The sequence below is a fragment of the Sebastes fasciatus genome, chromosome 9 (assembly GCF_043250625.1).
Source record: "Sebastes fasciatus isolate fSebFas1 chromosome 9, fSebFas1.pri, whole genome shotgun sequence".
Taxonomy (NCBI): domain Eukaryota; kingdom Metazoa; phylum Chordata; class Actinopteri; order Perciformes; family Sebastidae; genus Sebastes; species Sebastes fasciatus.
In genome coordinates, this window is record NC_133803.1 from 17,608,328 (window position 1) to 17,632,208 (window position 23,881).

Below are 23,881 nucleotides of genomic sequence, written 5' to 3' on the forward strand. Positions count from 1 at the left end.
GCCAATAAACAGACTATTAACAAAATTGCACAAGTGGAAAATGATATTGCACAGTGAGAATGAAATGAAATTCCACCTGAAAATATCAGGTTAAAGTGTTATCTATTGATACTGCTTGTGGAAAAGAGGTACACTCCACTGTATTGCTGTCCTGTCCCACCACAACCAGTGAAGCTGTCAAATCCTACAGTTCACTAAAACTGCTGTAATCAACACACACATACATTAAACCGACAATAACCTGATATTTTCAAGTGGAATTTCATTTCATTCTCACTGTGCAATATCATTTTCCACTTGTGCAATTTTGTTAACAGTCTGTTTATTGTCAATACTGTATATACTGCTCCTATTTTTATACTTCCTTCTATTTAAATGTTTCATATTTTGTTACACTTTGTTTAGCTGATGCATCTTGTTTTTTGCACTATCCCCTTTGCTGCTGTACACTGCATATTTCCCCACTGCGGGACTAATAAAGGAATATCTTATCTTATCTTATGTTGAACATTATATCAACACTTTCTTTCAACAGGCACGTCACGGCTGCTTGCCGCGGTGACGTCACCGTGAACACGTGGGTTTGTTATTACAGGAAGTGAAGATGGCGGATCAGTCGCTGCTCTCCGAGTCTGTCCTCGGCTGGTCTATTTTCACCTTTATACTCTTGGTAAGCAAGTTTTTGAAGTTGTCCCGTTGTGTCAATCAAGTAGCGAAGCGTTTATTAACTAGGTTTGATGTGTTTTTAGCAGGTAAAGAGGTTTAAGAGCTGTTAAAGGTATTAACAACAACGACATGGCTCCTCCGGTGTATTAACGTCAATATTGGCTTTGGATTGGTGTTTAGCTAACATATGACACACTTACAGGCTGTGGTGGTGTTGTTGGAAGCTCTCAGAGGAGTACTTAGTAGAAGAAAGTGGAGAAATTGAGGTATTTTACTCCATTATACAGAAAACTAACATATCAAGTTAGATGTGTCTCTGTTACAGCATCCAAATGTGTGCAAGCTGCGTAGTTAGGTTACACCACCGTGTTTTGATACTGCAGACACACACATGTAACCTCTCCGTTCCTGTGAGTCCTAATGTTTTACAAATATTACATTGTTGCTGAGCGCTTGAGTTGGAGAGAACAGATTGACTGTGTTAGTAAAAAAACAAATAAATCTACAGGTATAATAAGAAGGGTTAGTCCTCTTGTCACCACAAACTGTCTCCTTACTCTTTATTATAGTCTAATTTATCCCTATCTTTCATATTGTAATGTAGTTTGGGCGAGTACTTTTCCTACAAACCTTCATAAAATTGTACTTCTCCAAAAGTGTTTTGTGAGGATTGCATCTCCTCTGCTCCTCTATTTAAGAAACTCCATATCTTACTATTTATGATATCAGTATTACTCAAATATATGTTTTTATTTATAAGATACTTTCTGGTGAAGGGAATATTCCTGAGCAGTTCAAGACCTATTTTAAAACAAATATCTCAGGTCCATTTTTACTCAACCCGTCGATCTCTAGATCTTCATCCTCCTAACTTCCTCACTAGTAGAGGTCAGTTTTCAATAAGATTTAAGGGAACCAAATTATGGAGTAGCTTTTTCACATCTATCAATAAACTGTTCATCTGTCAAATGTTTCAAAAGTCGCTTAACGGGTCATTTAATTGCTGTTTTGTAATTGCTTTTCCCCATGTTGTCCATGTATCTGTTTTTATATTTTTTATTTTTTCCCACTCACAATGTTGTTTGGTTACAATTACCCAGAAGTCTTTATAGATATTTAAATCAATATCCTCCTCACAAACAGGAACCTTACACTTCCACGCAACAAACACACACACACACACACACACACACACACATACTCTATTGTTATTGTTGTTATTATATATATATATCTTGTCCTAATTGTTTGTTATCACTATTATGTAGTCATATTATTTCTTTACATTAATCTTGTCTCTAGGTGGAGGCTTCAGATAAGCCCAGTTTTTTTTTTTGCCTCTTCCTGCACTTTATATTATTCATTTTTTTTTATTTTTATGTTGTATAGTCTTAAATTGTGCAAAAAAATAAATAAAATAAATGACTTCAGTGGTACTTAACTGAATGCCTTGAAAGTTGGTCAGCTAGGTAATCTGCTGGCTGTGAGTTACATGTCTAAATCAGAAGAATAGCCCGGATGCACAATAAATTGCTCTGTTTCCCTTGAACAAACCTTTCAATGGGTCTTATTTGGATGCAAAGCCCGCGTCATTACCTGGCAAAACAAGCAGCCCGGAGGCTTAAGGCTGCGGGCCTTTTAATTGATCCTGTCTGTTGAATGGCAGCAGGCCTTGATCTAAAGGGACTGGTTTTTAGCAGTGTCCTCACTTCCTACAGCTTGTGTGCCTTGAATATGACCTTGTCATTTTGGAGGACCCTTATTTGCTTTTCTGTTTAATCCGTTTCCTGCCTGTTAGAATGACAATCCCTCTCTTTTCTTTCCTCTTCATGTTAAACAGCAACATAATCTCATAATCTCAAATGTTAAACCGAAATAGGTACCTTAATCCATTGCCTTTGCTCGTGTCATAAATTACAGAAGTACTGGTCTGAAATATTATGTGAAATGGAAAAGATAGTTGATTTAGAAATGAATCCAATGTCTTTGATTTTAGGAATCCCAAGTACAAATATAACTACTGCAGCCAACAAAAGGTTATATAACATTCTTACATTTGCTGCTAGAAAAAAATATATTACTACAGTGGATTAGTGATAAGAAACCCTCTGTTCAAGGCTGGCGTTAAGTCATATTTGAGATGGTCCCTTTGGAATATCTTACAAATATTCTACATGCCAAAGTAGATCAGTTCTACAATATTTGGCAGCCCGATCTGAATTAAATTGGACCTGATCTCTCCTCCATTATCTCACAAGGAGTCTCCTGAACATGAACTCATATATCCTGTGACTTCCCTGCACTATGGACTATTTCCTATGACCTCCATTATATATTTTTTGATCTGAGCTGTACCAGTGTTTGTTTGTTTGTTTGTTGTTTTTTTAATTATTATTCTTATTGTTGTGTTTGTGAAAATAAGAAAACCCAATAAATATATTATATAAAAAAACAGCAACATAATACATGAGCAAATTCAAGTCAAAACCAAAAAAGCTGTAGTACATAATTGTCTATTAAGTCAACTTTGTGTTATTTCCTCTCAGTCCTTAACTGTGTTCGTGAGTCTGCATTCAGTCATGTGCAGAAAGGATAAGAGGAGGGAGTATGATATAATCAGATCAGCTGTTCCCGAGCACCTGCAGTCAGGCTATTCTCAGTGTTTAATTCCCTTCTTGTTGTGTTAACACTTTGGTTTCAGTATTTCTTTTTGGCAATCAGCGACACACACTGAATCTGGAGTTTTCAAGCAGTGTTGGACACACACAGGAGGACACAATATCATGAACACATGATGAAGTTAAATAAGACACAGTATACTGCAACAGTGATGTCAATGTAAGCTACCCAGAGGTAGAATTTGTTGATGGGTATTATATGGCATTGCATCATATTTGACAGTTGTTTCAACCCCTGTGTGTGTGTCTCTTTATTTGTTATTTTATTATTTCCTTCTTATTTTATTAATCCAATCTTTCTGAGATTAAATGCAGAGTCAAAAAAATAATTGTACTGTATAGCTTTAGTTAAAGAACAGATGGGTTTCAGGCTTAATGGCAACAAGGGGAATTTCGTCAGCGAAAACCGATGAAAAACGCACCTACAGTACGTGTACATGTACACAACCCCTCAGTGTCTGCAGACTGCATGTGTGTGATCAGGGAGAATGTTACAGCAGGTGTGCGGTTGAAAATATATGGTTGGATGTAAAAGACAGGAAAGATATGAAGCAGTAAACAGACTGCCTGTTGATTTTTTTTTTTTTGCTTCCTGGTCAGTGACCTTGGATAAAATCCTTTCTGTGACAAATGTATCTTATGTGAAGATAACCTGAATGTGTTTGAAGATTTGATCCAGTGATGCAGACCGCAGCTGGCAGAATTGAATCTGAACACACTGTCAGGTCCTCTTGTCCTCTCTGTCCCTTTGTTTGCCAATGATAGGGAAGGTGTTGTTGTTACTTTCATAAAAGTCAGGAAAACTGAAATTGTGTCAGCTATTCAGGCGTGTGAGTCCAATTTAGGAATATTTAAAGTGTGTATTCTAAGAAAGTAATGCTGATAGATGGATAGATAGATGGATAGATATGCCAGATTTAGCTATTAGCCCATTTCAATCTGCAGTCGCTGGGCAGGTACACACAGAACAACCACCAGTAGGGCTGCAACTAACAGTTATTTTCATTGTTGATTATTTTCTCGATTAATCGATTAAGTGTTTGGTCTATAAAATATCAGAAAATGGAGGGAAATATTCATCAGTGTTTCCCAAAGCCCAAGATGACGTCCTCACATTTTACTGTCATAGAGGAGTAAAGAAACCAGAAAATGTTCACATTTAAGAAGCTGGAATCAGAGATTTTGAAAATAAAAATTCCCTAAAAAATTAGCTCAAACCAATTAATTGATTATTAAAATAGTTGCCGATTAATTTAATAGTTGACAACTAATTGATTAATAGTTGCAGCTCTAATCACCAAACACTAAAAACATTACTTTACATGCAACACCATAGTCTCTATCACACTAACACTTATACAGACAAATCTACAAGCACACATCAACATGTAAATACCAGCACATTCATCCAGTACAATTACAAGTCATTACAATTTAAAAACCTGAATCGCGGCCAAATTAATGTCGACTTGACTGGCTGCTCAATGTTTTTTTGCACCATGGTGAAAAATAATCAAAGTCTGTGCACGTTTTAAACTCCGCTGGAAGCATATTCCAATGTTTGACTGCCGTAAAGGAAAAAGCAGATTGAGCATCTGATTGTGAAGATTTGCTAACCATATTTATACATGCAGTTGGTTGGAAGTTATTCAGATTTGAATGGTAATATGTTTGGTTGTAAATTTGATAGATCTCTTCAGGCCAAATTATGTTTCGCCACCATATTTCTTATTTTTATTGTTCCCCATAATGGTAGGATTCTCCACTTGTTTTAACTTGATTATTAAATGTTTTTTCCCTTCTGTTTAGGCAATCCTGGCATTCTGTTGGGTCTACATTCGGAAATTTCAAAGTCGTCAGGAGAGTGAGGTTGTTTCAACTATCACAGCAATATGTGCTCTGGCCATTGCTTTGATAACCTCTGCACTTCTACCAGTGGATATATTCCTGGTCTCATTCATGAAGTATCCCAATGGTACCTATAAGGTTAGTATCTGTTCTGCTAACTGCGCCAGTGAAATCAATTTGAGAAATGCTAACGAGTTTTCCTGAGGCAGCTTTTAACTTTGCCTTGTAATTTTCTTTGAATTAGGCAAAAGTGGACATTGTTTTAGTCCAATCTAAAAGCTGAATGCATTTCTTGGCTCATAAAGTTTTTTGCAAAGTCATTGCATTTGTTTCTATCCATTTGAAGATTTAGCAAAGTGTGTAATGGCATCTTCAATTGAACAGCAGGTAATTTGTTTCTTTCTGTGAGCTGCTTTGATTGCAATTTGTTTTTTTGTAGCATTTAGTCATGGCCTCCTAAGATAGGCTGCACATGTTAACTCATCAGGGACACAATTCATCATTCACTTAATCAAACATGATGTATTGGAAATCTCTTGGAGATTTAACTTTGTAAAAAAACAACACAAATAACCAAAGATGCATAAAAGCAAATGGTGACTTTTCTGCTGTAATTTGCCAAATGTAAATAGAAGAATTAAAGAATAATAATACTAGCTTCTGATGGAAAAAGATCATTAGAGCATGTCTCAGAGCAGTGAGAATTACAGCACTGCAGAAACCGACACAAACATTTTCTTTTAGGCTTTTACTCAAAACAATACCTGACTTTAAATCTTTTTGCAGCTTTTCACAGTTTTTTTTATAATTAGTGAAATTGATTCATAATGAAAAATGCAGGAAATACAAGCAACAAGGGACAATTTCCTGTGCTAATCTTGAATAAGAATATACTGTATTTAGACAAAGGTCTTACAGCTTTGAGTTATTCCCCCCTCTGTCAGTTTTGAGTGTTAATGTCTGAATTCAGTTTGTGAAACTAGATAAACAATGAGCACTGCTACAGCCCATGTGCTTGCTAGTTAGGCATGACCTACCCCTTTACAGGATCTTGGATTCATTCATTAATTGTGCGTATTGTTTGACGCCTCTGCCTTGAGTGGTTATAAGAGTATGGCAAACAAATAAGTGACGGAATTAATAGAGTATACAGAAAATACACCTTACCCCCCTCTGTGTTTGTGTCAATAATCACACTATATTTTATACTCATTATTGTTTTTGTTTAATGATCTTTAATCTAATTGATGCTTGTTCTTATTGATTATTATACTTGTGTCTTTCCATTTGCTTTTGAACTTCATTTTAATTTTCATCATTGACTTTTCCTTTGGTAACATCCAGGACTGGGCTGCAAACAATGAGACGAGAGGGCAAATTGAAGACACTGTTCTGTATGGATATTACAGTAAGTGCATTCTCTTAACAGCTGTCCATGTGGCTGCACATACAAAAATCAAATGAATATTTGTGGACAAATATCTATTATTTACTGCTGAATTTATAAGAAATGAATCTATCGTTCTCTGACTTAGTTCTTTTGTTTGAATATTTTCATTTAGTTTAGCTGTTTTGTGATCACTGATTATGAGTTTGTCATCCTCCTATGATATCAACCCTATTTCCTCTTTACAATCGACGGTAGTGCCAGTTCAATTCTAATAACACCTGCGGCCTGAGTCACCCATGCAGCAATCTTAGAGGGTTAGCAGTCTGACTTTGGGATCCACACTGGCTCATCGTTTTCACAATGGTGACTCATTTTCACACAGGGTATCTCTATAGAAACTTGGGTTTCCCATCTTTGGAGCAGTTTCACTTTAAAATATATTAAAAGCCCAAACAGTAGCTCTCTGATCTGAGAGCATCCTCTGACCTTTTTAAATGTGCTCTATACAATATCCAGAACATTAAAACAGCAGCAAACAACTATTGTCTATGTAAAGATATAGAAGAGTAATGTCTGAGCAGAGAATGAAGTCGCTCTCCCTCTGTGTGTTGTAATCAGAGCTTCTCTGTGTTTTGTTGACATAGTCTGCTGCAAGTGCTTTTAGTGCATGTTGGTGCATGCTCCCAATCTCGCACTTAGCACCTTTAAAGGAGGTAAACTTGAAATTCAGAGCACATTTATTGCCTCCACAAGGCTCTCAACATGGTGATGGCTGAGCCAGCGGCTTGCAGCTAACAGTGCTAACAGCGCTTACAGTGCAAAGAATGGGAACAGTGGTGACAGAGCTGGCAGTGTTTACCTGGGGGGGTCCGGAGGGTGGGTGCTACACTTTCATGAACATGCACTAAAAGGCACGTGCAGCCGGCCCGGCTATGACAACAAAGCACAGAAAGCTCGGATTTCAAGACTCACGTAAAGGATAATATACAACTAGCAGGTCATTGTTCTGAAATAAACCCTGACTAGTATTCAACAAAGCGATGTAATAAAGACGGAGAGCAGCTTCGTTCTCTGCTCAGGTAGACATTACTCCTCTATATCTTTACATAGCAAATAGTTGTTTGCTGCTGTATTAATGCTCTGAATGTTGTATGGAGAACCTTTAAAAATAAGACAATTTTATTCACAACCTGAATAAAATAAAATAAAAAAAAAACATGGCATTCAAATGAATGAGACTAATAATGCAATGAACTATAATGGGCAGTGCTGCTGAAATAATAGATAGTGAAAAGCCCTTTTCACCGGGTAATGTTAATGGACAGACCGAACAGTTTGTTTTCCATGATGATGCAATATATCAGCGATATCAAACATTTAGTGTTTCCTGGCTAAATGCCCACTATGACCATTAAAATGAATGGAATTTGTCAAATAGCAGACAGCTTACATTAGTCAACTAATGCTGTCAATAATAAATTACATTTTAGTGTTTGCATATTAAATACGCTGAAATGTTTTTCGTTGGATGTGACTTGCGCAGTCGATGGAGCACATACAGTGTTCCCATCATTATACAACACAAGGTGAACTGTTTTCATGACCTTCATGTGAGGACATTTGAGTATCATTAATACTTTGCACTGTGTCTTAATGATGAACAATGATGATCACATTCACACACATCTTTACAGCATTTGCAGTTTATGTTACGCATGTGTTTGAAAGTTCATGTGAAGGAGGAACAGGATAGGATAATCCTGTGTTTACTGATCAAGTTGATAACTGTGTTTATAAGACCGGTTAGTCAGGATTATTACAATAGCAGTGGTGACACAGCTATTTCACAAAAATGCTCTGAATGTTCATGTGAGTTCATCGTAAGTGATTGTTGGTGTGGTCAGCGTTGAGCGCTGATTTAAAAAAAAAAAAAAAAGGAGTCATTTCATTGTTGATATATTATTATTGGCAGTAGCTGTGGGTTGGACTCTGGTTAGGTTTCCTCCGTTTGCCATCTTTACGTTTGCATTCTTGTTTTTTCTAAGGCAAAACGCATCGGTTGTATCCTTAAAGGCCACACACACTGAGGTCCTTCCACACAGGTGTTTTCACTTAACTTGGACGTTGTCTGAGGACCTTGGGCATGTGCAGACTGAATAGAGAATACGTGAAAACACCTGTATGAGTGTGCAGGGCCTTCGTGTTGATGGACCTTTTTCGAAGCAGACATTTTCACTTGTCATAGTAAGAAAAGCACAGGTGGAATTGATAACATTAACAATGGCCCAGTGTCCCAGTAAGCTATTCCAGTTGAGCCAGCATGCCCAATTCCCCTAAGTGGAATGCAGCTGTCGGTAATGTTATTAAATACACCTGTGCTTTTCCTGCTATGACATGATGATTCAAAATGTCTCAAAAAGGTTGATTGCATTCAGGCTAGAGGTTCTTCCTACAACAGAGAGCTGTTGGGTTACGTCAGACCAGTTTTAGGTTAGTTGATAGACCTTTTCCACAGCAGACATTTTGGCTTGTCATAGCAGGAAAAGCATTGATAACATTAAAAACATGGGCTGCTTCCAGGGTCCTGGTATTGTGTACGCTGGTTCACGGCCATGGCTTACTAGGACACTCAGCCATCGTTAAAGAAATTTGTTTCACCTGTGCTTTTCCTGCTATGACAAGTCAAAATATATGCAGGGAAAAAGCTCTATTATGCTGCGTTCCATTTAACTCGGAAATCAGAAGTCGGAGCTGGGAATGACGTCACACCTGAGCTGACTGCGTTCCAGTAAAAAGACAAACAAGTCAGAAAACTAACAACGCATTACGCTGGTATTTTCAAACACCATAGCGACTTGTCCACTGATAGAAGTTGGACAGCATTGTGTGTATGACTCATTTACTGAGACACAAATAAGCCAGAATGGCTAATGAACAGTATATTACTACAGCTTTTTTACTGTTGATGCATGGAGCAGCCATTGAGGTTGGGGTTTGTGAGGTTCGTCCGACTCCAACGAGTTGGAGATCTGACTTCAGGGGGCGTTCCAGCTCAAATTTCCGACTTGTTCAAATGGAACGCAGCATTAATGGCAGCAGCAGCAGTTTGGACGTATAGATGTAAACTTGTTGTTGATGTTGCCATCTACAGGCAAGTAAGATAGTAGCGGCTGTAATTTTGACATTTGTGCCACCTACAGGCATTTAGTGTTACAGCTGCTGTTTGGGCATTTTGAAGTTTTAATAGTTTACTCTTTTATTAGCCGTTAAAAGGTTGTAATAAATGAAACAAATGGAATGTGCCAACAATCCAGCTATAGGGGCAGTAAAAAAAGTTAGTTTTGAAGATTTTAGAAGTAATAACGCTTTTATTTGCCTTTTTATTTTCTCTTCCAAACGTGTACTTTATGGCAAAACTGAGGGTTTGTTTACAACTTTTGCAAATATTCCAGGGCTTGTGTTCCTTGCCCTATTCGACCTGGCAAAACAATAACAACAAAGCTACAGTACTTTACAAGACAGCCACTAGCTACATGTGTTCTTGTACTTTCACTGAGCTAGTCTTGTCTGCACTTGTTTCACTTGTCTTAATTGTGACATTTAGCATGCATTCATGAAAATTCAAACTTTTCACTGGCATTTGTTTTTGGCTTGTGGCATACTGTGTTGTATCATTTGTAGGTCTGTCGAGCGTTCAGTCAGGCATTTGGACATATCCCGCCTGATACTTTTCATATGAAAGCGGTTCAGGTCCAGTCCCCATGGATCACTCCATAATTCCAGTATTTGAGCGTTAGTTGCAATTCACGGGGACAGTATCCGGGCCATTTGGCTGATATATTCCTAACTGAAAGCTATTAGTGCCACTGAAATTTCTTCATGATTGTCATATTAAAGGATAACATGAGTTTGTTGTCTTTGACGATAGCAAATTCAGTCAAGCCAAAGACACTAGATCACACGTTTTCTAACAGATGCTGGTTTAAAGTGCCTGTCAGCAACACTGTTATGTACCGTCTGTTCAGAAATGCCAAATGCAAGGAAGACAAGCTGTCTCCTTGCCCAGACAGCCCAATCAAAGAATCCACTTTAACTGGTATAATGACATCAGAAAATTGGCTTTCACACACCATGAACGCTGCACGTGAATCCAGCATTCAAGGGAGGGCCCATAGTAGGCCCATTGTGCTCTGGACACACAAATAAGATTTGATACACAAGATTGATTTTCTCTGCTACTATCTATAGTTTGGATTAGACATCCCCTTTAATGGAAACTTTGCTTTATATAGACCTACTAAAAAAGTTATAATTTTGTAGAATTAGTCTTGAATGCAGGGCCTTGTCCTGCCAGTAATTTAATGACACAACTGACTGGAAACCATGTTAATGGTGCAACAGTTACACTCTAGAAATATGTCACCCCCCATCCCCAAAGGAAAAGATCATATAGTTGGTTTAGTAAAGTAGAAAGTGAATCTTAAGTCACAATCTCTGCTTTTAATGACTGCTAAAGTTGCTGTGCATCATGCAGAACTTCATATTGTTGCACCCTTTTATAGTCTTATTCCACATCTAGGATTTGTTCCTATAGAGTGGTGCCGGAATGAGTCCTAAAACCCCTAAATGAGTTAGCATGTTAGCACTTCCGGTTCCCCTCGTCTTGAAGTCAATGGGTCTTTTGAATGGGTTTTTGGTAAGATGCCTGAAATAAGGTCTGTGGTTAACACAAGCTGAAGAGATTTTAAAGTTTTGTTCTACGATATAAAATATGTCAGTAAATATCCCACGTGTGAATTTTGAAGCTTTTACATGTCTTAAATAAGGCGGTTGCCAACAAGTGTCTAAATGAGACTACTAAACGTCATCACTAGGAGTGCCGCGGTAGTCGGTGTTACCAGTGTTACACGGGGGTCGGGCATACACCGATTACATTGCTTGCCCATCGTCATTTAGCTTTTTTTATAGAAATAAAACCCATTTAGTTCATTTTGGCGTATCAGCGGCAATACGCTACAATCTGAAAGTGCAATTGTCTGCTCCGTATGGAGTCTCAGCACAGAGTAGCAGGAGACAGATTTCACTCACACAGGAGGATGAGAGTTGACAGACAAGACAATGGCGGAGGATTTCGTGTCAAAGCAAAAGGCAAAAGCGCCTATTTGGCAATACTTCGGATTTAAGCCAAATGTTATAAGGGAACCTTAACGTTAATGAGGCAATCACAAGTTTAGTAACCGGTGGGAAAATGTCCTCAGCGTCGCGTCCTTAGCCATCACGCCGACTCGTCCCCTTTTACAGCCTCGTTGTGTATACTCGCGCTCATGCGTCCATGGTGTAGTTTGTTTATAGCCTAACGTTAGCTTTTTACTTCTGTTGATTGCATTCACCCTTTAAAAATCATAAAAATTGTGTTCATTTGTAAAGATTATCTTGTTGAACAAAACGTGTAAGTATCATAAGCTTTTGTTTGCAACAGAGCTTATTTTTTGCAATAATCCAAAAACCCAATGGAAAAATCCCATTGGCTTGTTGTCGAGGGAACCCAGGGCGATGCTAACTTCCTGGTTCGCCTACAAAAATACGTCATCCCTGCAGCTCTCCATATCGTGTGTTAAGTACGCATTATATTCCAAATATAGTTTATTCATGCCATTCACAGAAAAAAAGCAAATTGCATTTTTTTTCTTATCCAGCTAAAAAAAAAAATCTCAGACATACCAATATATGCATTCTAGGAGCTCGGAGAGGGATATGAGAGAGGCTTGAAACAGTTTACTGCTTGCCTCAAGCATGTATCCATGTGATCATAGCTCTGGGAGTGTGTGGTGCAGAATTTGCAAATGTGTTGTGGTCTTGTAACCTGTTGGCTGTTGATAAGGAAGGTTTAGTGCTTGTAAAACTGCATAAAATACAAAAACCAGAGTCTTGCAGTTTTGATTGATATTGTGCTAAATTCTTCAAAGCATATTTTTGGAATAATGTTATACAGTAGTGCATTTTAAATATTACAAATGCAATCTGAGCTTCGAGATACCAACTTAAAAAGTGAAATGGGATCCATGATTCATTTCTATGTGACTATACATCTCTACAGTGAATAGATGTTTGTGAAGATGACATTTTAAGAGGACTGTGTGCTGAGGCTGAGAAAAGTCATACTTTGTTGATGGCTACAAATGGCTAAATATGAAGATATGAGAATCTAATTTTGGCTACATAGTCTATTTTACTATCCTGTTGTTGATTTATGTAGAACCAGAGACTCTTTCCTCTCTCTTTTATTGAGGGGCATTGCTTTTTTATTTGCCAGTAGGTGGAGACCAAGCTCCATGTGTGTTGTACACACGGCCCCCCTCACAAATCTAACCTTTAAAGTTGAATTTTCTTTAAGGCCATATTTGACAGCACTGTCCATTTGTCTCCTCACAAATGGAATAATTACAGGTTTCACATAGAGATCTCCTATTTCCTCCACTGAAGCATGTTTTTCCTCAAGGTGATTGACGTGCATTCAGTGGTGATCACAGTTAATAAGCATGTGCATGTGTCCAGTACGTTTAAGAACATTATTTACTTGATGTTTTGCAGTCATTTGAGGGCCTTACATAACTCATACGGTGATCTCTGTCAGTTGTTGGTTCAGAAATATGTAAATTTGTCTGTGGACACCAGCGTTTAGTTAAATCTATAGTTGACATTTCTGCAGCAGTTTTGAATCCGCTTTCTCTGCTGTATAATTACCCTGTAGTGTTTTCCATTTCCATTGTTGTTTTAATGGATTTATTTCTTTTGAACCAGGTTTGTGTTCTTAATTTCTATCAAGAATCCACACAATTACACAGAATGAGTAGGAGTAGATGGCATCGTGATATTTATTTGTTATTTTGCACCCTTTTGTTCATTAAACGGCATGTGTGTTTATGCTAAAGCACACATGCACACAATTACTGTGAAATCTCACAGACTCCTTTTCCCATGATGGCCACAGTGCACGTTAACAGTAACATCATAAGTAGGTCAAGTAAATGCATGTTACATCTTAGACAGATACAAGCATGCATTTATGAGTGCATGAGTATAGTTATAGTCAGAAAGCAACTGCAATAACAAAATAAAACTGAAAGTGAGACTATTCTGTCAAAGTGATATGTTATTTATTGTCTGTAGAGGATAAAGATGACTTGTACACAGTGTAATGATAGATAAAATGTACCTTCAACTTGACAGAGGGGAACATCTGTAACTGAAACAGCCACTTCCTTTTAGAGCCCAAATAGCTTTTTGTGATCTTTGATGAACCCTAAGTTTGAAAGCCTAGCCTTTCAGTTCCAGTCTCTGTCCATTTATACATTTCCTTGGACTGCTCAGTACTTCAAAGCAGTGGTGCATAAGACCCTCAAGCAACAGGGCAAAATACCCCTGGGACCTTTAAATAAATCATTGGCTTTCTCTCTGCCTTTTTTAATGCCATTTGTAGGGGAGAAGTTAGAGAGGATGCCATCTTCTTGTAAATACACTGCAAGTACTTTCTTCTTGTCTGCGATTCTTGTCCACCTACGAATCTATGTGCTGCCTGAGTTTTGGAGGAAAGTGGACGTCTAGTGCTTCTTTTAAGAGCGCTCTGAAAACACTGACGAATTGCACTTTTATTTTGGAGGGCAGCTCTCTGTGATACAGAGGGGCCTTCAACGATAAGAACGTTGTCGAGTGTGCATGAGAAACAAAAGGCACTTTTCTTGCCACTCGGTGCAGAAATCACAACCCATAGCTCTTCACTTCTGCCTTTGTCTTACTCAATATATTCAAAATAGGGATTCAGACATTTCGATCATGGACAAAATAAGCCTGCAGTTGGCATCAATGATATCAATGATATGCCTCTGTTATAACAATATACAGTAGAGCACAACTAATGCTGATACTGAGATTTGATACTGATTTAAAACAATAACACCATATTTGATGAGGATCAATTTGGTTATTAGAGAATTCTCATGAGCTCAAACAGAGCGGAGGATGAAAAGAGGTGCTGCAGCACAGCCGGTATGAGAAAAATAGAGCGTTTCTTTTAACATTAAAACATGTAAACTCAAACTCAAAGTACAAGTATGAACATGCAAATAAGCATAACGGGTCCTCTTTAAACATATCCTTCTGTAATGTAATTTCTTGTTAGTTATGGGCTTACAAATACACCAATACCAATACATCTGTAGTAAACTAATGTTGGCCGATAATGTTGGCCATTCTGATGTTCTAGTCAGACTCTAATATACAATAGTATACATGTTTGCCTCTCCATTGTGTCATCGTTGCTTTGCCATCAGTCATAGAAGAATCTAAGCGCTTTTATTTTATGCAGATGACCTAGTGATAATACACAAACATTAGTCAGCAAATCTTTATTACTTCCTATGTGTTACCTATCGAGTACACGGGGTAACTAAGCAACCTCTCAACCAGGTTTTCTTAAGCAAGCCGAGATCGCTTAAATGAAGTGGAATATAATATTGATAAGTATGTTTTCTTTTGTTTATAATCACTTGATAATAGGAATCATTGTATTTTCGTTACCTTAGATTGAGCCGTTTATATCTACATAGGGAGCGGGTCCTCTCCATGGAGTTCGCAATGTTGCACCGCCATGTTTCTACAGTAACCCAGAACAGACAAACCAGACACTGTTAACTTTTCCTGCTTTGGCGGGAGTCGATAATGTTACTCGCTCTCATCGCCGCCGCTCTCTCTCTCTCTCGCTTCACCACTCATTTCTCACGTACACACACACTCTGCGCTCTGGCTCTGCTCCAAATGACCTACGCTACTCTTACAATAACTGGCTCTAGAGAGGGACATTCGCATTTTCACGTCGGCCACCGTAGCTCTCCAACACGCTTGGCACACGGGAGAGGCTTCAGTTGGTTGCAATCTCCTCACCTCACCGCTAGATACCGCCAGATCCTACACACTGGACCTTTTAATACTCTTGCAGTGACCCCATTATAAAGCCATCACTGAAGTTTTGTAATGACATTTGATATTGGTATTTCGAATAAAGCCGTACTGGATGTTTCTGACTGTTGATCTTTGAAAGGGAAATTATTTTATCTGGACTCCAGTGAAGAACAGATCGATTGATCAGGCCACAATGTCAATCTTATTAAAAGCAGGTCTATTACAACACACGTGCTAAATGTCATCGCTTCATGATGAGCGTCCCCTGTACTGCACACGGATTCAATAAGAAGACAAGATAGATGAAAACTTACTCTGAATGCAGCGTTTTCTTTTCTTTTACGTATTCAATTTCACATTACCCGCTTTTATTACTCAGTGACAGAAACGTGTCATTTTGGTGGCATGTTGGTGTATTTAAGCATGGATGTAAGCGGTGATGTTAAATGCTGATAAGTCAATGCAAATCCTACACAAACATGTTTTGTACTTACATGTTGAATCTTCACATACCTCTTTTACTTTGATATTAGGCTGTTATTTATCTGGTAATATATCTACTGTCAGATAGCATGGTGCAGCATGTGAACCAAACAATAGCAACATTTATTCTTTGAACTGTCCTTCTAAGAATGTTGGTTGTGTTCAATAGAGTAATAGAAATAATGTTTAGTGCACACTGGTCTTCTAGCTCAGGTCCCATTTGATAATGCGGTGCACAAAGATGTTTTTCCTTCTATATCAGCTCACTATTCATGTCCTTCAAAGCTACTCTTTGAAATTGATGGTCCCTACTTCCTGCAACAATGCACAAGGAGCCCTGTGGATTCCATTTGTCCTACTGGGGATATGGTGGCTTCTTTTCAACCAAACAAAATGTGCCATTGAGCTATGAAGGGAAACAAAATGGTAAAATATGACAACAGGATGTTTCACTTTGTGACAGTCCATTGTCAAGCAGATGGCAACAAATGAGATAAAACATGTGTGGCTGGATGCTAGAGATGCTGCATGCAGACTCACAGCATCTGCAACATAACCTATAGGTTTCTAGAGAGTCCGTTTGAAGTCTGGAGTTGGGTTTACTGCTTGCTGCCATCTTGTCAGTTTGGAGCCAATAAATGTGAATTCGGTGACAGTGTGGAAGGTGGGCGGAGAAGAGTCGGGCCAAGCAAGTGGCAGTCAAAACAGCTGAGTGTGATTGCCGGAGAAACACGTCAGTCAATGCCAACATGCTGCTAATGTACTCGAAGAAATGGGAGTCATCGTAGACCTTTTGATATGTTATGTATTAATTCTTAACATGCTTATTCTTTAGGTATTGAGATACTGTGATATTGGATGTTCTATTTTTTTATTTTTTAGTAGTAAGAAAAGCAGTGTTGATAGTGTTGAGCTGTCTGAATGTGTGTGTTACTACTGTTATTCATGACTTTGCCATGACAGAGGTTACACACTTCTTTTCATCTGTTTAAATAGTAGAAAAATAGAAAGGTCTAGAACTTAGATTGACCATGTTTGTTTTTTGCTTTCTGTCAACAAATTTGAATTTGATATTAAAAATGCTAGTAATTTAAGCCACATGTGTGTACTCATACATACGCATGGGAAACAAGGGAAGTGAACGTGTGAAAGTGGTGTTTCAGCCTTTCATTCTGTATACAGATTAGGGTTGTCAAAGTTAAACGCGATAATAATGCGTCAACATTTTAACGCCACTAATTTATTTAACTCATTAACGTAACTTGCGGTTTTTAGGTTGTTAGGCTTTAGGTTTTAAAGCTAGAGTGAAGATACTGATATCATATGAAATTAGTACACCTAAGGAATCCATTGGTACCAACCATGTCATACTAGCTTGTCGTGAAGGAGGTTAAATAACGCTCCAAACTTACACTACATTTTGGCGAGGAAGAACTGGCATGGCCATTTTCAAAGGGGTCTCTCTTGACCTCCGACCTCAAGATTTGTGAATGAAAATGGGTTGTATGGGTACCCACGAGTCTCCCCTTTACAGACATGCCCACTTTATGATAATCACATGCAGTTTTGGGCAAGTCATAGTCAAGTCAGCACACTGACACACTGACAGCTGTTGTTGCCTGTTAGGCTGCAGTTTGCCATGTTATGATTTGAGCATATTTTGTTATGCTAAATGCAGTACCTGTGAGGGTTTCTGGACAATATTTGTCATTGTTTTGTGTTGGTAATTGATTTCCAGTAATAAATATATACATACATTTGCATAAAGCAAGCATATTTGCCCACTCACAAGTTGTTAAAAGTATTAAATACTTGACAAATCTCCCTTTAAGCCACATTTTGAACAGATAAAAAATGTGATTAATTTGCGATTACTCACGATTAACTATGGACAATCATGTGATTAATCGTGATTAAGCATCTTGATACCGCAAAGTCCGCGGTTCAATTCCAGCCGTGGGACCTTTATATTGCTTGTACCCCTCTCTCTCCCCCATTTCCAGTCTGCCTTTATACTTTCCTCTGTCCAGTAAAGGTGTAAAAAGCCCCCCTACCCAAAAAACAGCAATTACATGGCATAAATATTCAGACTAAAATATTCTGGAGACAATTTTAGAATTGTCACATCCAACAACATGTCACTTCCATCTTGTCATACCTCTCTTTGACCTCTTAAAACGGCATTAAGTGGCTTGAAGAATGATTCCCAAACAAACTCACAGCAGGGGGACCTTGATACTCTGTCAGCTTGTCAAGTCCTTTTGTCTTGTATGTTTGCAAACATCTGTTTACTCACACATCCAGCAGAAACGGAGCAACACGGGCATCACATTGAACTCTAATAATCACTAGTGTTTTTATCCCACGTTTGGCCCTCCCAAAAGTGCAGCCTTCCCCGATGTTTACTGGAGATGAGAGTGCAAGCTCGGAGTGTCGTACCTTTTCCAGCGAGTGTCTGTACAGACTGATATTTTCATCAGTCTCTGGAGTCCTTTGTTAGAGACAGTGTTTCTGTGAAAAATCTCCCCTGGCATTTAATTTTCACATAAAATGTAATACATTGTTCCTGTCTGCAAGGGACCAGAGTCCAGGTGCTAATGCCTCTTTGGAGAGCCACAGTAAGGTGAGGACAAGGCTCTAATGTTTCTCATTAAGAAGTGAAACTACTGCTACTGCTCTGATTGATCCTTTTAATAGTTATAATTGTTGTAAACTGCCACAAATGATTATTAAAATATAATGAGGTATTGACTACTGCCTGTGTTGATGTCCTCACATTGTTTCCCCAGCCGGCACTCCATCGCTAGATGAAGGCTTTTATAGCCCACCAATTTTCCAAAATATGTTTCTGTTATTTTTGTTGCCTTCTTTATAAGCACACTATACACAAACACAAGAGCTATATAAAGGGTTAAGAAAGGACGTTAAATTATTTATTCCTCTGCTCTCCGTCAGGGGGATAAATGTGCTAAACTTCTATCCCCGGTCAGGCGTTCTTCCCAGTAGAAGATCTGCTTAGAGAGTAATGGATGATACATGGTAATGCAGTATGACCTATTCTCTCAGTATGTTAATATTCATGGTGTTATGATTAATTTTACCCATTGCTTTATCGCACAAGCATATACCAGCGGCTGCATACTGTGCATGGCTTGCATTTATTGGCTCCTGGCATCATCCTAAATTCAGTTTGTCTGGCTGTAAATGAGTGCAAATGGATACGTTAGTGGAGCAATGAGCATGTGTTTATTGAAAGTAATGCCCTGTCACAATCACAGCTGGCAAAAAAGCAAGCCACTATAGCAGTGACATTCATTTGTCTGCAGCAGAGAGAGAGCATTTTGTGAAATATAGCCCATTTCACAGGGGGGCATGTTTGTATACTTGCTTGAGGCCATTGCATTCTTGACTGATGTGGAACACTTGTTTTCCACATGTGCATTGAAGTTGAAGTGTGGTATAGATGTTATGGATTAAATAGATATCGGGAGCAAGTTTTCAATTTACATTTGTGTACTTTATCATGCTATAATGGCGCTGCTCAGGGCATGCGTTAAGTTGTTGTTTATTATGCGAAGGCCTGAATCTCTTACCCATTAGTGGTTTAAACTCTGTTTTAATTTTGCTGGGTTTAATTAGAGGCCTAACTCATAAATTAAAAAGCACCACTTTCATGCCATACCTCAATTTAACATGTAGGAAAAACAGTGAAGTTGATGTAGTCGCAGTGAACTGTTTGTCCTACTGCACATTTTTTTTTAGTTGGCATCACAATGTGGCTTCTGCTAATGATTCACATTATCACCTCAAGGAGGCACTGAGCTATGCCAACCATGTTGTTGAGCACATCTTTGTGACATGCTTTTCTTTGAGTTATTTTGGGGTTGTCTGGGCTGACTTCACCGACATCCATTTGCTGCGGAAAGAAAAGCCCCCAGCTTGAAATAGCGTCTCAATATTTAAGTGTTTTTGCCTCACCTCCGCTCTATGAATTCCTAATGCCTTTGAATTTATTTATTTTTTTTTCTAAAAAAGCATCTTGTACAGGAAAGAACCAAACAAACAGAAAAAGGCTTGGATCAGAAAATAGCGAGTTCTTTCACCAAGGACAGGTGTATTTCATCCACTTCATACAGAAGGTCACCGGCTCTGGTGAATGAAATCGTTTTGTGATGCAGATGACTTTTTCCTGTTGCAGCGGTCAACATTGAAATGTGACTGATGATTACCTGCTTTGTGAGTTTTTGCCCAAAGCAATATTAAATACACCAGAAGGACTCTGTGTTCCAATAAAAATGCCTCTCTAATTGAATCAATTGTTCACCATTCTTCACACCCAGTGATATTTTTAACCGTTTTTTACAGATGGCACTCATAATAAAGAAAACACCCGTATAAAGATGCTATTAATGATGTGGCTCGTAATTGTCAACAGTTGTTATAGTGTAGTTGTGATCCACTTATTATTCCACGATGAAGTAAAATAAAGTTCACTGAATTATTTAACCTAGGAAGTCAACCATACTCGGACACCATATTAAAACTTAGTTAGCCGGTTAACATCAACATCAGCCGTATTAGGGATGCACCGATCCGACTTATTTAGTCCCGATATCGTTAGTGATACCCTGGGCTTTGGGGATTGGGCGACACAGAGTACCGATCCGATACCAGTGTTTAATTAATAAGCTGTATGTGTGGAAGTAACTGGGATCATTATTGTATGTGTAAGGCAACATCAGGCTTGACTTGAACCTTGCTTTCCTAACTTTGTAAAACAAAATGTAACAAATAAATATATATATATATATACATTTACTTAATTATTTATTATTAAAATAATAAATCATGCACCAGCATCTTCAAAAAAACATACAAAAATTAAGTGTAAACTGTTTTAATGCAACAACAAATTACCTTACAAAACCTTATACAGGAATTAAAATTCCAGTCCATAATTTATATAGTATATAAACATAGAACTGAATTGCATAGATCAGCCGCATTGTCAACGATACCCGATCCAGCTATATGAGACAGTATCTGTCCGATATCTGATCTGGTATAGTATCGGTGCATTCCTAAGCCTTGTTAAACCTCAACTGGTTAAACTACTGTTAAACAAGCAGCAGACTCAATGGGACTAGAGTACCAGCATGAATCCATTTACTAGCTTGATAATCTACTAAATAAAACAACCCCCATCATACATCACCTTACTGGTGGGAGGTGCTGTTATAAATGTTTCTATTTAAGAATAAGTACTAATTGGGTTGCAGCCAGGGGTGGAGGGTGGGGGTTGGGGGGTGAGGGCTAGATGTTCTGTATTTGTTTATGTTTGTTGTTTGTTACCCTTGTTAAAGGAAAAAAGTTGACAAAAAAACAGATATATAACTTTTTCGTTGATAACGCCAAATTTATCAGAACAAACTAGTAAACTCAAGATTGATAAAATTAGTAAGATATTTTTTAACAGAACACAAATGCATTGAATGGCCTTCACTTAAATTGCGGAAAGTATACATATTTTGTGTAGTATTTTTAGTTTTGATGTGAAAATCTTAAGCATTACATCATGGTAAAATGTAGTGCTGGAGACACTTACTGCAGCGGGAACTACCACGGAAGCAGTTTTGAGTACTTTGCCAGGTGTTTATATGTCTTTTGTCAGATTTTGTCACTGCGATAGCATTACAACTGTTCAAAATGCAGTCACAAAACTTGATAGGTGTGTAGTTGAGATCAAAACGTAACATAATGCGCCTCCTTTGTTTCCCTTATAAAGTAGCAGGATGTGGCTGTGTGTATGAAGGTATACTGATAATTGTTGTTAATTAATTAATCTTACACAATTAGATGCATCTGCCCAAAAGGTCAAACTGACAACTTAATTATAATCACCCATGTGACATTGAACAGTGTCATGTAAAACGGACAACCATTGATGCTCTGCAGAATGTTGTCGAGAGACAAATTAGGAACATATTCAGAAAAGAGAGAAGTGATATATGGTAGTTTGAGGAGCAATTGGGTTCGTGGAAGAACTAAAATGTGAGGTTGATCATTACAAACATTTATTTTTGGAAGACTGAATGTAAGTTATCCAACGTTTCACTGTGGTATCAACATTTCTCAATAAATTAATAAGTGATCCCTGCCCTAGATTTATCATCAGAAAGTTTTTAAGGAATGAGGTCATGTTGTCTCAGAAATTCCTTGGCTTCATGCTCTCTGCTGAATATATATTTATATTCGTATACATATTCGAGTTTTCACAACTACTATTGTCATTCAAATGAAATGAATAGTGTGACTGAAACGGGGAATTATATTAGTTTATGACTGTGGTACCTGATCAGGGAAATTAAAGCGTATTCTCCACAGAAATCTGATTTGTCTGTACCATACAGTACTTGTCATCAATTCACTGCAATGTTTTAACATTTTAGAGACATGATAGAAGGGGAATAGAAAGGGGTTATGGATATTTAGTGTTGCCAATATTTGGCACAAAACGATTTCTGACTAATTCTTGGATTTCATTTCTTCTTTTGTATCCATGTAGCGCTTTACTCCATCATCCTATTCTGTGTCTTCCTCTGGATCCCCTTTGTTTATTTCTACTATGAAGAAAGGGACGACGACAACGGGAGCAAATGCTCGGTAAGTAAAGCAACTCTCTTCTTCTACACTCAGCCCCTGTAGCCGGCTAAGATGCGTTTCTGAGGGATTAAAATTGTGTTCAGATGATTCAGGTGCGGCTGACCAATGTGTTCATGCAAAATGTAATTTCAGTTGAACTTCCCAGCCATCTTAAGGCAACATAAACCCATTTGTTTAACATTTTACATGACAAAACGAGCCCAAATCTTTAAGTACTGCATGAACCGTCACAATATACCCATGTCAAATCATATTTATCAGCACAGTGCATGACAGATTATGTTTCATCAGTAATTTTGCTTTAATATTTTATCAGTATTTGGTGCCTTTGAACTGAAGAAACAATTTCTTATGTTACCTGGACTTTTATGGATGAAATGACAAACAAACATTAATTTGATAGAACTAGTTAATCAGTATTCTCTTTGGATAATTATATTCAGTACGGTTAAATCTGTCCTACAAATATCACTATAAATGGTAGAATGCCATTTGTTTATCTAGTAAATGGTATTCTTACTGACTACTCAGAAAGATGCCAGAGTGCACTCAGAGTGCACTCTGGCATAAAACTTATTTTCATAAGCATATTGTTACAGTCTATATCATGTCTCATCATAATCATCTCTTGTCATCCTCATTATCGCCAAGCTCTTGGACAAGAGGCGCTACATTTTGTATTATACATATCGATAGGAAAGATTTCCTTTCATCCATTTTAACGTAAGCGTTCGTTAATTCATATAGAAATAAAGATTAGATTCACGAACGCACCCAAAATCAACGAGTATGCGCTTGAAAATAATTTACCGGTAGTGTAAGATACCGTGTAGATTTTTTGACCACTTGTGGTGCTGCAGAGCGATGTGTTGTATTCTTGTATTCTGCCATCACGCATTCACAGGAAACACACATGAAGTGACATGATACGCGTTTCTGCTGACTTCAGACGTCAGTAAAGCATATCAATACTTAGTGCAGATAATGTACCATAAAAGATGAGAACGGCATTGTTGTAAAAATTTTAGGTTTGAAAACATTAAAAAAGGCTTGTTGTTGTTTTAGGAAATTCAGTCAGCATGTATTTAGGGCCATGAAGATACAGACAATACACTTAATGTGTTTGTGTGTATAATAAAACCTGAATTGGCTACACAAGCTTAATAATTGCAAGGGAAAAAAATTACAATTAATT

The 23,881-nt window shown here is 37.9% G+C and overlaps 1 protein-coding gene across 1 annotated transcript in view; it reads left to right on the top strand.

Moving 5' to 3' along the window:
* The first annotated feature begins 539 nt into the window (after positions 1-539).
* Positions 540-23,881, top strand: part of lmbrd1 (LMBR1 domain containing 1) — a 76,444-nt gene continuing 53,102 nt past the window's right edge. Inside the window, exons 1-4 of the mRNA XM_074646359.1 lie at positions 540-670; positions 5,154-5,330; positions 6,537-6,600; positions 22,589-22,686. Coding sequence (XP_074502460.1) covers positions 605-670; positions 5,154-5,330; positions 6,537-6,600; positions 22,589-22,686 — 405 coding nt within the window. The 5' untranslated portion in view covers positions 540-604. The remainder of the gene's footprint in view (positions 671-5,153; positions 5,331-6,536; positions 6,601-22,588; positions 22,687-23,881) is intronic.